The sequence below is a fragment of the Stegodyphus dumicola genome, chromosome 3 (assembly GCF_044657685.1).
Source record: "Stegodyphus dumicola isolate Sdum_Otavi_A_Nest chromosome 3, ASM4465768v1".
Taxonomy (NCBI): domain Eukaryota; kingdom Metazoa; phylum Arthropoda; class Arachnida; order Araneae; family Eresidae; genus Stegodyphus; species Stegodyphus dumicola.
Genome location: NC_140770.1, coordinates 243171253 through 243185411, shown reverse-complemented (window position 1 = coordinate 243185411; position 14159 = coordinate 243171253). Strand labels below are relative to the sequence as shown.

Genomic DNA, 14159 nt, shown 5'->3' with positions numbered 1-14159 from the left:
ATCTCTCTATTGGCCTACCACATCTCCAGAACTTCAACTGAATATGCACAGGACATTTTAGAATGATAATTACAAACTTCATGCAACAAATATAAACCTTATGCAACAACCTCATGCAACAAAATAATAACTTAACTGCCAACAAATTTCATAGAACTGCATTCAGCTGCCATATTAACTGAATACCCCCATGCATTGGTGAAGTAGCTGCACATCATATTAACACATAATGGCTTTAGATCTATGTTTTATTTTAAAAAATGAGCTAATTACAACTCAATTTTAATCATTCCTTCATTTACATTTTTCATTGATCATGTCAAATTCCATCACGCAAGAAAAATTTGCCTAGATACGTGCACTTTTTGACACAGAAATTATCGAAGTTATAATATGTTATTAATCATTATTAATCAATGTTATTAATTATGTTATTAATCAATATTAAACTTATCACAGACCATAATTTTAATAAAAATTTCAAATAATACTTACACAAACATGGAATTCTTCACAGAAGGTGGACGTATGAGAACACACACATGAGAAGATTAAAAAAAGGGCACTTATGAAAATAGACATATAACAATTACCAAAACAGAGATGTAGATGGTCTCTCCATTTTTCTTTCCAATAAAAGCATTCCTCAATAAATATTATAATTCGGTAAAATAAAAGAGTCAAATTAGGTGTGAAAAAAATAAGTGTTCCGGCATAAAACAACTGACCTAAAAAAAAAGTACATACATGTATATTATATACACATCTAAAAATATATTAGCAACAGAATGCATTTTTAAATTATTAATGATTGCATTAGTATTACTCTTACATTTTATTCTATTTAAAAATTATATGTTTTAATTAAAATTTATAGAAAACAATAAAAAACATTTAACTAAATGTATTAGTTAAAAAGCAACACTTTAGAATATCAAACACATTTAAAATCATTCATGGGTCATTTAAGGTCCTTAATATAAATAATATCCTTAATATATCTCTAAAGTAATCAGCATTGAAAAACACAAATTCCTGGTCTACTTTAAATTGGAAATGCCAATTACAACTCAATAAAAAAATACAATTTACTGCTCCTATGCTGTCTATATTTTACTTTAAAGAGCTAATATAATTATCTTCTAAATTATTCTGACAGTGAAGTAAAAAATAACATATTCTATAAAAAATTCACAAAAAAAAAAAAAAAAAAATTACCAAACAATAAGCCTAAGGATCAGCACTACTTTTAAGGTTGCAACATCAAAATTAAATGAAACAGCTATGGTGATTTGCATAGCTGTAGATCTTTAGCAGAAAAGCTGACCTATACTGATATTTTGACATTTAAGTAGAATCTCCTTCCTTAAATTATACCTTCACAGTGTAATTGAAAGTGCATTTGGCTGGCAGTTAAGGGGTCCACAGTTTGAATCCTCGTGACAGCATTGTTGATTTTTTTTTACAGCTCCAATAAGAAACTACCCATTTTACAAGCAGCACCAGAACTAAAATATGGTGAACGATAATCCATCATCACCTTGATTTGGTGATGATGAAGTTACCCTTTAAGAAGAAACCCAGTTACCCTTTAAGAAGAAAAAATACAAAGGACTTTTCTACGTCCTTATCAAATGCCTTCATAGCATCTGCAGCACATCCCACTAGCAATTAGGAGATGTAGAGTTTGAATCTGAGTGAATGTATTCCACTTTCCGTTTCGTGTTCTAATAAATATCTAATCACTCTGCATCTTTATATTAAAGATGATAAAAGAATAAATAAATGATAAAAGCAGCAGCTCAGAAGTTCTAAGTTTTTGAATGTGAGTATAATTGTTATTGTTAATTCCCCATTTTCATTATGCACAATAGGCAATGAAATGGCCATTAGGAAATTTTTAAATAACTTGAAATGAGGTAAGCCAATGAGAAACTAAAGGAGCAATAAAGCATGAGGAGCATGGACAAGTTTCATGCTGGACCTAGGGCTGTAGTAAAACAGTTGCACAGGAACATAGTTACTATATAACATGGCGATTTTGGATATATTTTTTTAAATTCATTTTCCACTCTTATTTCATTTTAATCTGGTAAAAAAAACTGCCACAGAACATCTGCATAAAAACACTGATAAAACAAATAGTAATAACATCCCAAGTGAGGTGCTCTTATGCGGGGAAGCATTATATAATAAAACTTCTATGTCTCAAAGTGTGCAGCATTTAGTAAATTTAACAATAATTTCAGATTAACCACATGCTCTCCAAAAAAGGAGAGCATATATATATATATATATACAGAGGATATGTCTTCTTATCCTTCTTGACATATCATCTGTATAATACCTGCCCCTTGAAAGGTTCTTTTGAAACATCAAATAGAGAAGATCAATACATTGATTTTATCATTTTACACTTTTAATTTACATTACTTCTTATTTTAATTTTTTACTGCTAGTATTTTAATTTAAAAGTGTTCTAACAAGTTTCAACTTCCCACACGAAAAAAAGAAAACTTAATTTGACATTTTAGTCAACTTTAAATTGTGCACTTTTAATTTTTACTCTAAACCTCTTTTCTCAGATAGGATAATCAGGATTTCTTTTCCTATTACACTTTAAATTTAATGTACGTATGTCTTATTTCTGGGAAGCATAGAAGAAGAATCAGCTTGCAGTCATCCTAGCTGACAGTGCAGGCTTATAGATGAAGATAACAAAGCATGAACTTGAAGAATTTCCAGTCTTTATTTCTACCCATATAAAATCATCTCCATAGATGCTTATCTGATCATAATGAAATCAGAGACATTTTTATGACTCAATCATAATAAAAATATGATAAATTTTTATGTACATTGATTCTTAAAATTAAGGGCATAGATGGAATAGCAAAGCGAGGAGATATTAGCAAGGTGGAAGGTAGGAAAAGAGTAAGGGAGTTTATTTCTAGGTGGCATTTATACAAAGTACATGCAGAAAGTACTCTAAGCTATGATTGGTTAATATTAGTTTTGGTTACCCTTTTCAAGCAGCGTTACATAATGTAGAAAAATCTCGAATTTGGGAGAGCAGCCATCATATTTTGTTATATTTTACATATTCCCCCCTTTAAAAGAAAGGTCGAAAGAACAGGGTGGCAGAAAAGTATTAGAGAAGCAACAGAGATTTTAGTACATGAAAAAACACATGAAGAAGCATCAAGGACATAGCCAGTAGGTTTACCTATGCCCCGTCATCATTCATGACCTTTTTCATACATAGATTATGTAAAACTTAAACACCTAATTTACAATTATTGCAATAACAATATAATTTCTAAATAAACTAATAAATTAAGACAAATATAATTTTAAAAGTCCTTAATTCTTTTTCAAAACAAAATGTCCAATGTCTTTTTGGATGTTCAATGAAAATTGTTTTAGAAGTCTCTTGATGAAAATAGTTCAACCAGGTAAATGTTCAAATACTTCCATAAGGTTTTTAAGTTCACTAAAAGTCTTTCAAAGTAAATGTTCACATGTTTTGCATAAAGTAAATGTTCACTAAAAATCTGTCAAATTTTCATTTATGAACACATTTTCATTATAGTATATATTGAATTGTGAACTTTCATACACTTTCATATTCAGTAAAATATAACTTCCATATTCAGTAGAAATATAATTTTTCATCTTTAGTTAAACTCATATTCAATGAAATGAAAGTGAATAAAATACTCCATTTTACAATTAATTAAATAAATTTTTATTGACAATACACATACTTAATACAACAAAAATTAAATATAAAAATATAATAATATTATGCATTACTAAACAATACACTAACACTTCAACGATTAATTTGGTATGTCCTCTCCAATGAAATCAGCATACTAACTTGCTGGTGGTTGGCAGAGGTCAAAAAAACCTTCGTTCTTTAAACAAGGTAACTAGTTTTTTCTTTTATTGTACACTTGCCAAAATTTTTCTGTGCTCTTTCAAAAATCTTTCATATTAATAATAACACAGCATTATACAAAATTAAAACTGAAATTGAAGACAAATAACTTGTGTAATCAAGTTAAAAGTCTTTTTTACATTTTGCAAAAATATAATTTAGTAGTACCCTATAATAAGAAAGAAAGAAAAATTTTATTTTAAAATTTATGTGTGTGTGTGTGTAGCACTTCTGTGCCTAACTATGGTCAGAGCAGCGTGACTGAAAAAGAAAATAGAAAAAAACATGTATATATATATGTATACATAATGTGTGCATAAAATATAAAATAAACCTCTAATAAATAAATAACTTAATTAGCAACATCTCTTTAAATGTCTTCTTTACATTTTTATAAGTCCCCCTCCTAACATCTTCAATGCATTAATTTTTCTTGACTGTGTCTTTCCAAATTAATTCGTTCATGTTTGTTTATGTAATTGCCCCACACTGTAGATGGCTCTCATCGAATCGCAGAGAAATACAGATTTTAGTAAAAATATTGTGTGTAAAGACTGAAAAATAACTTACAGTACATTTAAAATCATATATGTCTTTCGATACCCTTGATAGAGTATTCGCTACTTTTATTTTATGTTCCAAACACCAAAGTGTTTAAATAAGATATATATATATATATATTTGTCATCCACATATTATTCTAACATGTACATTTTTTAAATTTTAAGAGGAGAGCTTAATAGTTGCTCATTTTAAACTCATCATTTTATTTTTATATCACTGAAAAATAATCACTTCGGGTTTACACTTTGGATTAGCTAAAAAGTGAAATTACCACCAAATGCTGCAATTATCATTGAAATTAATAAATACACAGAGAAATATGCTAATAAGTTAACTTTTCCTTTATTTGTAACCACACATTTGTGTAAAATTATATAAAATTTTATACAAATGTGTGAAACAGAAGTTAAATACATTTGCAAATTCAGCAGAATTACAACGCGTGGTCAAGATAATGTGACTATGTGAATGTGCCACATCATCAAGACAGCTTATTAAGAATTTGAAAATAGGGTGATCAACGGAAGTGAAAACATTTGAGTATCCTGCCAAAGGAGGTCTGGTCATGAATGATTCCCTTATTGATTCCAGATTGTTAAATGTTTGCATCTTGTCATGCAAGTCTTTTATTCCCAGAAATTTTGAGGTTCCTGCTTGCACGAAATATGTATGGATATTTATGCACATGCTTGCAAAAAGCGTGTATCTACCTTTAACAAAATACATAAATATTTATTAAATTATTTATAAATATATTTGAAAATGAAGGATGTTTAGAGCAGATTGAAAGGAGCCTCTTGTATTATCGCGATGTTGTTTCATTTATCGCCAAGTTGTTGTTTCATTTATGGTAACCTGAGTAGTTAAATGTTATGGAAACACTATCATGACGTAATTGATAGCGCGATTGCTGCAAATTTTGAATGATGGGAAAATGTTTGTAAGGGCTTGTGGTGTGTGTTGGTTAGGAAGTACATTGCTTGTTTTGTGGTTTAGATGATAGAATGGCTGAATGTTGTAAGATTAATTTGAAGTTTCTGTATGATTTGGAACGAAAGGGAAAAAAGCATTAATTGACTGGTGTGTAAATAAACGTTTACTTAGTAGCCATTATAAGTGTTATCCTGTTTGTAGGAAGGAAATGTGTATGGTTGAACATCGGAGAATACCAGCACTACAAAGGATATTTTTTACTCTTATTTTTGTGAATTTATGTGGCGATGCCAATATACAGATTCTAGTTCAGATAATTTTAGGAAGTTTTTGGATACCACTAACGAATTTTGTGTGCCACAGACTGAAGACGCAAAAATTCCTAAATAAGGTAAGTAGATATTTGCTTTGTGTAGTGTTTAAATGCATAAGATGAATTTCCTTTTTATGTTATTTTATTGTTTGATTTAAAATGTAGTTTATTGAGATTGTGTATTTTTTGTTTGGCTCTACTGCAGAACTGGGTGCTCCTTTGACTTTTTAAGTGAAAATAGACTGGTGTGTACAATGGACAAAGTCAAGGAAGTGCGCAATGACAAGTTTGTGCAATTCTCTGATGTTTTTTTAAGTGAAAATAAGTCGATGTGTACATGGATACTGAGTTTGTGCAATTCTTTGACTGGTTAATTTGTCTTTATGTAAAAACCGCCGCTTCACAAAGCCAAAATAACAACTCAAAGAACTGCACAAATTTAGTATCCATATACAGTCAAAAGTCGTTAATCCGGACTTGTCGGGACTTCGGCGATTCCTGATTATCGATTTTTACGGATTATAGATCATCAGTTTAAATCTGGTAAAATGGCATGCAGAAATTATAAAATTAAAAATATGAAACCGTAATTTATGAAATAAAGATCAATTATGATCTAAAGGGTATCAAAATTTACAAAAAAGAAAGCTTAATATTTATTTGTTTACTTTATTAAACATTTCTTTCAATGTAAGTTGTTTTAAGTTGCTTCGTTTTTTATGTGATAATACATTCTCTTTAATTCTATAAGCAGACATAATTTCTTGTTCAGTTACAAAGTTCCGCTGTTCGAGTCCTATAACTGCTGTGTCGAGAATACCGACTAATTTGTCAATCGAAATTTTTTCGTTTTCAATAACCTCTGTCACTTTCTTCCCTATCGGAAGCGAATTATAATGACGAGGAATTTGATTTAAATCATATTAAAGACGGAGTACATCGAGATGAAATACTACATTTAGTAAGGAATTGTAAGCCAAATAAAATAAAAACATCTGCCCTGAAGAAAAGGATAGTGCTGACAGATCAACTACTAATTCATTGCACGCTGCGGCGTTAAAGATAAAAAAAGTTTAGATAAACAAAGGATATCCTTTATCCATTTTTTGCAGCAATTCCACTTTTTGTTTGATGGACATCAAAACATGCTTTCGCTTTGTAGATCCTTTGGCAGCTCCAGAATCGGAAATTCTTTTTGCGATAATCAAAAGTTCAAGCTTACTTTTATAAAATTGCTCTAACAGTCTGCAAAAAAATAATAAGCCGGATCCAATTCGAAGATTAAGAAACAACGCAATCTGCAACATTAACTGAAATAGATAATTAGATAATTTTTGCTTAGCTTATACTGTCCGTTATACATTAAACGCGCACTCGTAAACGTATTTTGCGCACACGCATATTCGCAGCCGTAAAGGTCTTATGTGCATGCGTCAACACGACACACGCGCAGAAAGTTTGTAGCTTTAAGGTCCCGATTATGGGTGTCTGAATTAACGACTTTTGACTGTATCACCAAAAATCGCCAATTTTCGCCAAAAGGGCACCTGTAGATATATTTTTATCTGAAGGATTTATTAATTCAAAAACTCCTGCGAAAGTTACTGTGAAGAAATCTAGTTAATAAACACGTTTAAATTTATAATAATTATAAATGTTATCTAAATATATAATAACCTTAATATTTAATTGTAAAAATATTAATTGAAATTCTGTTGACGAATAGATTTATAAAACTATTTAAGTAAGAATTAACACTGGAAAGCAATCTGTTAAAATGTATTGTAAAACAAATTCTATGAGATATGTACTTATGGAAGCAGTAAATGAGAATTTTAGAAAATGTATTCTTGAAATGAATGGTAAAAAAATTGATAAATATTGAAAAAATTAGGTCCTTACATTTTATATCAGTTACAAATTTCAAATAATATTTTTTAAAAACAATCATTTTTCCATTCCCTTTTAGAAACACTCACATTTCAGACAGGTAAGCACATGGAAATCAACACCATTATTTAACATATTTCACTATTAAAAATAAAATGTACTCTAATTTAAAATGAACTGAACACAGCGTCAATTATAAATCGACTCATTTTCGATTTAAAAGATGCCTCAGAAGCTAAAAAAATCATCTCGTATTTGAGAAAGTGTTTTTAGAAAAAGCTCTGTAAATAGAAAAGAAATAATGTGCTATTTTAATACAGTCAAAAGTCTTTAATCCGGGCTCGTCGGGACTTCGGCGATTCCGGATTATCGGTTTTTCTGGTTTATAGATCATCAGTTTAGATCTGGTAAGATGGCATGCAGAGATTATAAAATTAAAAATATGAAGCCATAATTTATGAAATAAAGAACAATTATGATCTAAAGGGTATCAAAATTTACAAAAAAAAAAAAGCTTAATATTTATTTGTTTACTTTATTAAACATTTCTTTCAATGTAAGTTGTTTAACTTGCTTCGTTTTATGTGCTAATACTTTCTCGGTAAAATCCTAGTATACAGTGCAGCCTTGGCGCGATTTTGAAAATTATCGCCAACACCAAACATGATCCAAAGAATGTCTATATATATATTATACACTACATACTATAGTGTATATACTATATATAGTGTATATACTATATATAGTGTATATACTATATACTATAGTGTATATACACTCGAATGACCCGTTTACTACTCATCGTATATGTCCCGTTTTTATTGTTCATCATCAAAGTCGCCAAAAGTAGCCAAACCCCGTGTGCACTGGATACTAGGATTAAACCTCTTTCTCTTTGATTCTATAAACAAACATAATTTCTTGTTCAGTTACAAAGTTCTGCTGTTCCTGTAATTGCTGTGCCGAGAATACCGACTAACTTGTCAATCGAAATTTTTTCGTTTTCACTAACCTCACTGTCACTTTCTTCATGCCTTTATCCATTTTTGTCAGCAATTCCACTTTTTGTTTGATGGACATCGAAACATGCTTTTGCTTGGTCAATCCTTTGAAACATGCTGTCGCTTTGTAGAGTTTTGGCAGCTCCACAATCGGAAATTCTTTTTGACATAATTGAAAGTTCAAGCTTACTTTTATAAAATTGCTCTAACAGTCTGCAAAAAAATATAAGCTGGATACGATTCGAAGATTAAGGAACAACGCAATCTGCAACATTAACTGAAATAGATAATTAGATACTTTTAGCTTAGCTTATACCGTCCGTTATACATTAAATGCGCATGCGTAAAGGTATTATGCACATAATGCATTGACGCATGCGCAGAAAGTTTATAGCTTTGAGGTCCGGATTATGGACGTCCGGATCAAAGACTTTTGACTGCAATACAATACACATTAATCTTAATTTTTGTAATCCTTAACTGAATAAAACTGAATTACCTTAAAATTTTTTTCTAATATTATTAATGAATGTGAAAATACTTCATTCAAATTAAACTGTTCTGTGAAAAGTAAAGCATTTAATTCCATTCAGAATTAAATGTTGTTTAAAAATGTATTCTTTTCACATACTTAGGATTCTGAAATATCGTAGAAAATGAAGATATATACATTTATATGCACATTTACTATGTAATTACAAAATGTTTACATCCGATCATGTCAAAACCCATTGATCTTCATGGTAAGTCATTGAATGTTTTGGGCCCACAAAGGGATTGCCACTGCTTCAGAGCAGTGTACGGAGAAAACCAGTTAATGCCTCTCCTCTTACTTCTTACCTCCATGCTAAAGGCTCAGAAATAGCATTTCTAACATATATGGAGTAAATCTGTAAATTCATGACAATATTAGAAATGAATAGGAGTATTAATGTACAGTACATTCCGGCAGTATATTTACTATTCGAATTTTTAATATAAAAAATAGGACTAAAATTTACAGGTGCACCTTAACGCCAGATCTTAAAATGACAGCTTAAAACTAAGGAAAAAATTAGATTTTTACATGCACCAAAATGCTGCTTATTTAAAAGAGATTGCAGTCAAAAGTAGTTAATCCGGACATCCATAATCCGGAATGATCTATAATCCGAACCTCAAAGCTACAAACTTTCTGCGCATGCATCAACGCAAGTGTGTTGTGCGTGCGGCAACGCAATGCGCATAATACCTTTACGCATGCACATATGCATCTACACATGTGCATAATACGTTTACGCATGCGCGGTTAATATATAATGAATGGTATAAGCTGAGCTAAAATCATTTCAGTTAATGTTGCAGATTGCGTTGTTCCTTAATCTTCGAATTGGAACCGGCTTATTATTTTTTGCAGACTGTTAGAGCAATTTTATAAAAGTAAGTTGGAACTTTCGATTATGTCAAATAGAATTTCCGATGCTGGATCTACAAAGGAAAAGCATGTTTCGATGTCCATCAAACAAAAAGTGGAATTGCTGCAAAAAGATAGGTAAAGGCATATCCTATGTTTCTCTAACCATTCTGAAATCTGTTTATCAATTTCCCGCTGCTCTGCGCGGGGGGGGGGGAGTCGCGGCACGCAATGAACTGGAAGTTGATCTGTCAGCACTATCCTTATCTTCAGGGTAGATGTTTTTATTTTATTCGGTTTATAATGTAGTATTTCATCTCGATGTACTCCCTCTTTGATATGATTTAAATCAAATTCCCTGTCATTATAAATATCACGAATACAATTCAAATAGTTTTCTGGTAGAAATTTTTTAATTTCGACTATGCGTAATGTATGCTTTACGCATGCGCGTGTTGAAAGAAATGATTAATAAAGTAAACAAATAAATATTAAGCTTTTTTTTTTTGCAAATTTTGATACCTTTTAGATCATAATTGCTCTTTAGTTCATAAATTATGGTTTCATATTTTTAATTTTATAATTTCTGCATGCCATCTTACCAGATTTAAACTGATGATCTACAATCCGGAATTGCCGAAGTCCCGACGAGTCCGGATTAAAGACTTTCGACTGCACATAACTCATGAAATTATACACTTTCATTATGAGATGTTATTGGATAACATGAAGAGTTTGTCATGTTTGTCTTAAAACAATTGATAATGTCTTCAGCGATATTGTCGAACTTTGTTTCATCTTCATCATTATTTTGATCCATAAATAAATAATCATTATCCGTTCCATCTTTTATCAAAGCCAAACATCCTTCTTGTAGCACGATTTTCACGAAATGATTGGCTTTGCATTTAAAACCAGCACTGTGTTTCTTTTCACGAGAACCACATTTACTACTAAAATTAGAACTAGATAAACTCAGCAATTTAAAACAACTTTTTAAACAGGGATAATCTTTGGAATATGGTAACAGGTACTTTGGCGACATTTTGGTAGGCGATAAAGGTTACTACCTAGGACTTTGGGAATAATGTGAGAAGTACTCAGTTCCGATTACGCATTATTTTGTGCGAGGAAAATGACAGATGAGATATGTCATGTGACATTTATGGACGAATCACAATTCTGTAATCGGAGAAGGGGGTAAATTTGTAAAAATATCTGTCGTACTTTATAGCATTAGCTTCATTCTATGTTCTGTGAAACAGTGTTGCTTAATATTTGGATCCCATGGCCCTATGTAAAGTAAATCCGAAATTTTTATTGCGTTTATGTGTAATCCAAAAGAATTGCTTGAATGGTGTATGAGTGTAGGATTAATTGCGGTAAGTATGAATGTCCAACATGTGGGAATGAAATGAAATTGTGTGAAAGGAAGGATATTACAGATAAGTTTGAGTGGCGGTGCAACGTGGTTTGCTGAAAGTCGTTTGAGTATGGGTGAAATTTTATTAATTTCTTAATAGTGGGTGAATAGACTGCCAGTTGACTACTGGATTATTGAATCTATAAGAAAAGTTTATCCGCCATGCAATCAAGATTATGAAGATTAGGTAAGTTAGTATTTTTAATCATTTGAGGATATTATTTTTATGCATGTAAGGAATAAATAAATTAATATGGTATTATTGGGAAATTGTTATTAGCAATGAATTAGTTTAAAGTAATTAGGATTGTAAGCTAATTTTTATTAATTTAATGTATTTGCTTATTTATATTTTAAGTAGTGTTTAATTTAATTATATTTTAATTTAACGATCGTGATTTTGTGAGTTATATGTTTGTAGTATTTTGGAATACATTTGAGTAGAAGTAAATGTGGATGAAAAGAATTTAAATATTTGACCCTAAGTATTTGGAACCATTTTTAATGTTTGCATTATAAATTTGCAGGTGACGTTTATAATAGATAATTTGGATATTTTATTTATTTTATACGTGCAAATGTTCATCCTTGGAAAGGGTATGTACATTTTTGTGATCAGGTAATTTCATATATGTCCTTTTTACCGAATTTAAAGATTCACAAAAATTTCCTGCATTTTCATGAAATTTTTCTAATTTATGAGAAAAAAACAGTGTACTTGGATAAAGTCAAGAATGTGCGCAATGCCATTTTTGTGCAATTCTGGGATGTTTTTTTAAGTAAAAATAAGTCAACGTGTACGTGGTTTAATTATATTTTAATTAAATGATAGTTATTTTGTGAATTATATGTTTGCAGCAATTTGGAATATGTTTCAGCAGAAGTAAACGTGCATGGAAATAATTTAAATATTTGACACTAAGTATTTGCAACCATTTTTAATGTTTGCGTTATAAATTCGTTAGTGACCTTTATAATAGATAATTTAGAGGGAAAGGTCTTTGGATATTTTATTTATTTTATACGTGGAAATGTTCATCCTTGGAAAGGGTATAACGAACGGTATAAGCTAAAATTATCTAATTATCTATTTCAGTTAATGTTGATGATTGCGTTGTTCCTTAATTTTCGAATTGGATCCGGCTTATTATTTTTTGCAGACTGTAAGAGCAATACTATAAAAGTAAACTTGAACTTTCGATTATGTCAAATAGAATTTCCGAATCTGGAGCTCCCAAAGGATCGTACAAAACGAAAGTATGTTTCGACGTCCATCAAACAAAAAGTGGAATTGCAGCAAAAAATGGATAAAGACATGAAGAATGTGACAGAGAGGTTAGTGAAAACGAAAAAATTTCGATTGACAAGTTAGTCGGTATTCTCGGCACAGCGATTAACGGGACTTGAACAGCGGAACTTTGTAACTGAACAAAAAATTATGTCTGTTTATAGAATTAAAGAGAAAGTATTATCACATAAAACGAAGCAACTCAAACAACTTACATTGAAAGAAATGTTTAATAAAGTAAACAAATAAATATTATGCTTTTTTTTTTTTTTTTTTTTTTTGTAAATTTTGATACCCTTTAGATCATAATTGTTCTTTATTTTATAAATTAGGTTTCATATTTTTAATTTTAGAATTTCTGCATGCTATCTTACGCGATTTAAACTGATGATCTATAATCCGGAATCACCGAAGTAGTGTTTTTGAATTTAATTATATTTTAATGAAATGATAGTTATTTTGTGAATTTTATGTTTGTAGGAATTTGGTATACGTTTAAGTTGAAATAAACGTGCATGGAAATAATTTAAATATTTGATACTAACTATTTGTAGAGGTAAAAGTTTTTGGATATTTTATTTATTTTATATGTGGAAATGTTCATATTTGTAAAGGGTAAATACTTTTTCGCGATCAGGTAATTTCATATATGTTCTTTTTACCGGGTTTAAAGATTGAGAAAATTATCATGTATTTTCGTGAAATTTTTCTAATTTATGAGGAAAAAGCAGTGTACATGGATATAGTGAAGAGTGTGCGCAATGCCATTTTTGTGCAATTCTGGGATTTTTTTTAAGTATAAATAAGTCGCTGCGTACATGGTTTATGTGTATGTATTATTTTGAAAAACGCCTAAGGAGTATGGTATTGTGCACTTTTTCCCAATTTTGCAGTGAATATTTGTCATGATTAAGCAGTTTTGTTTGATAAAATTTCTAGCATAAGTGTAATTCGGCTAGTAGATTGTTGGAAGAAGTGTTCAGTAGATAAAAAGAAAAGAAACATGTCTTTACTTCGTGAAGACAAAATGGCGGCGGGGAAAAAAAAATAGAGGGTTGCTGTAGGAGAGTTGGTTGCCAAATTTTCGCCAAAAAATCACCAAGTTACCATAATGTAAAGATCAACCAAGAAAGGTTCTGAAATATAATCAGGTAATCAATCCAAATTCAAATGAAAGCATATCATGAAAAATTTATCAAACTAAAGTCATGAGTTCAAAGCTATCTGATAAATATAAGGTCACAAAACACCATAGACTAAAAACTGAAAACTAATGTTTATTCCAAAGCAGTATTGTGGCAACTTGCCTACTACAACTCAGCGCTGCTAGTCTGATAACCCATAGCAACCAAAAACAAAATAATATTTATTGTATTGTTAGTATTTTTAACGATATGTCTCAGATTCTTCA

At 30.3% G+C, this 14159-nt stretch overlaps 1 protein-coding gene across 5 annotated transcripts in view; it reads right to left on the bottom strand.

The window, feature by feature from the left end:
• Positions 1-14159, bottom strand: part of LOC118188043 (stimulator of interferon genes protein 3-like) — a 52731-nt gene that overhangs the window by 36857 nt on the left and 1715 nt on the right. For all 5 annotated transcript variants that reach the window (XM_035358390.2, XM_085813984.1, XM_085813983.1 and 2 more), the window contains exon 2: positions 496-728. In XM_035358390.2, the coding sequence (XP_035214281.1) occupies positions 496-728 (233 nt within the window). The remainder of the gene's footprint in view (positions 1-495; positions 729-14159) is intronic.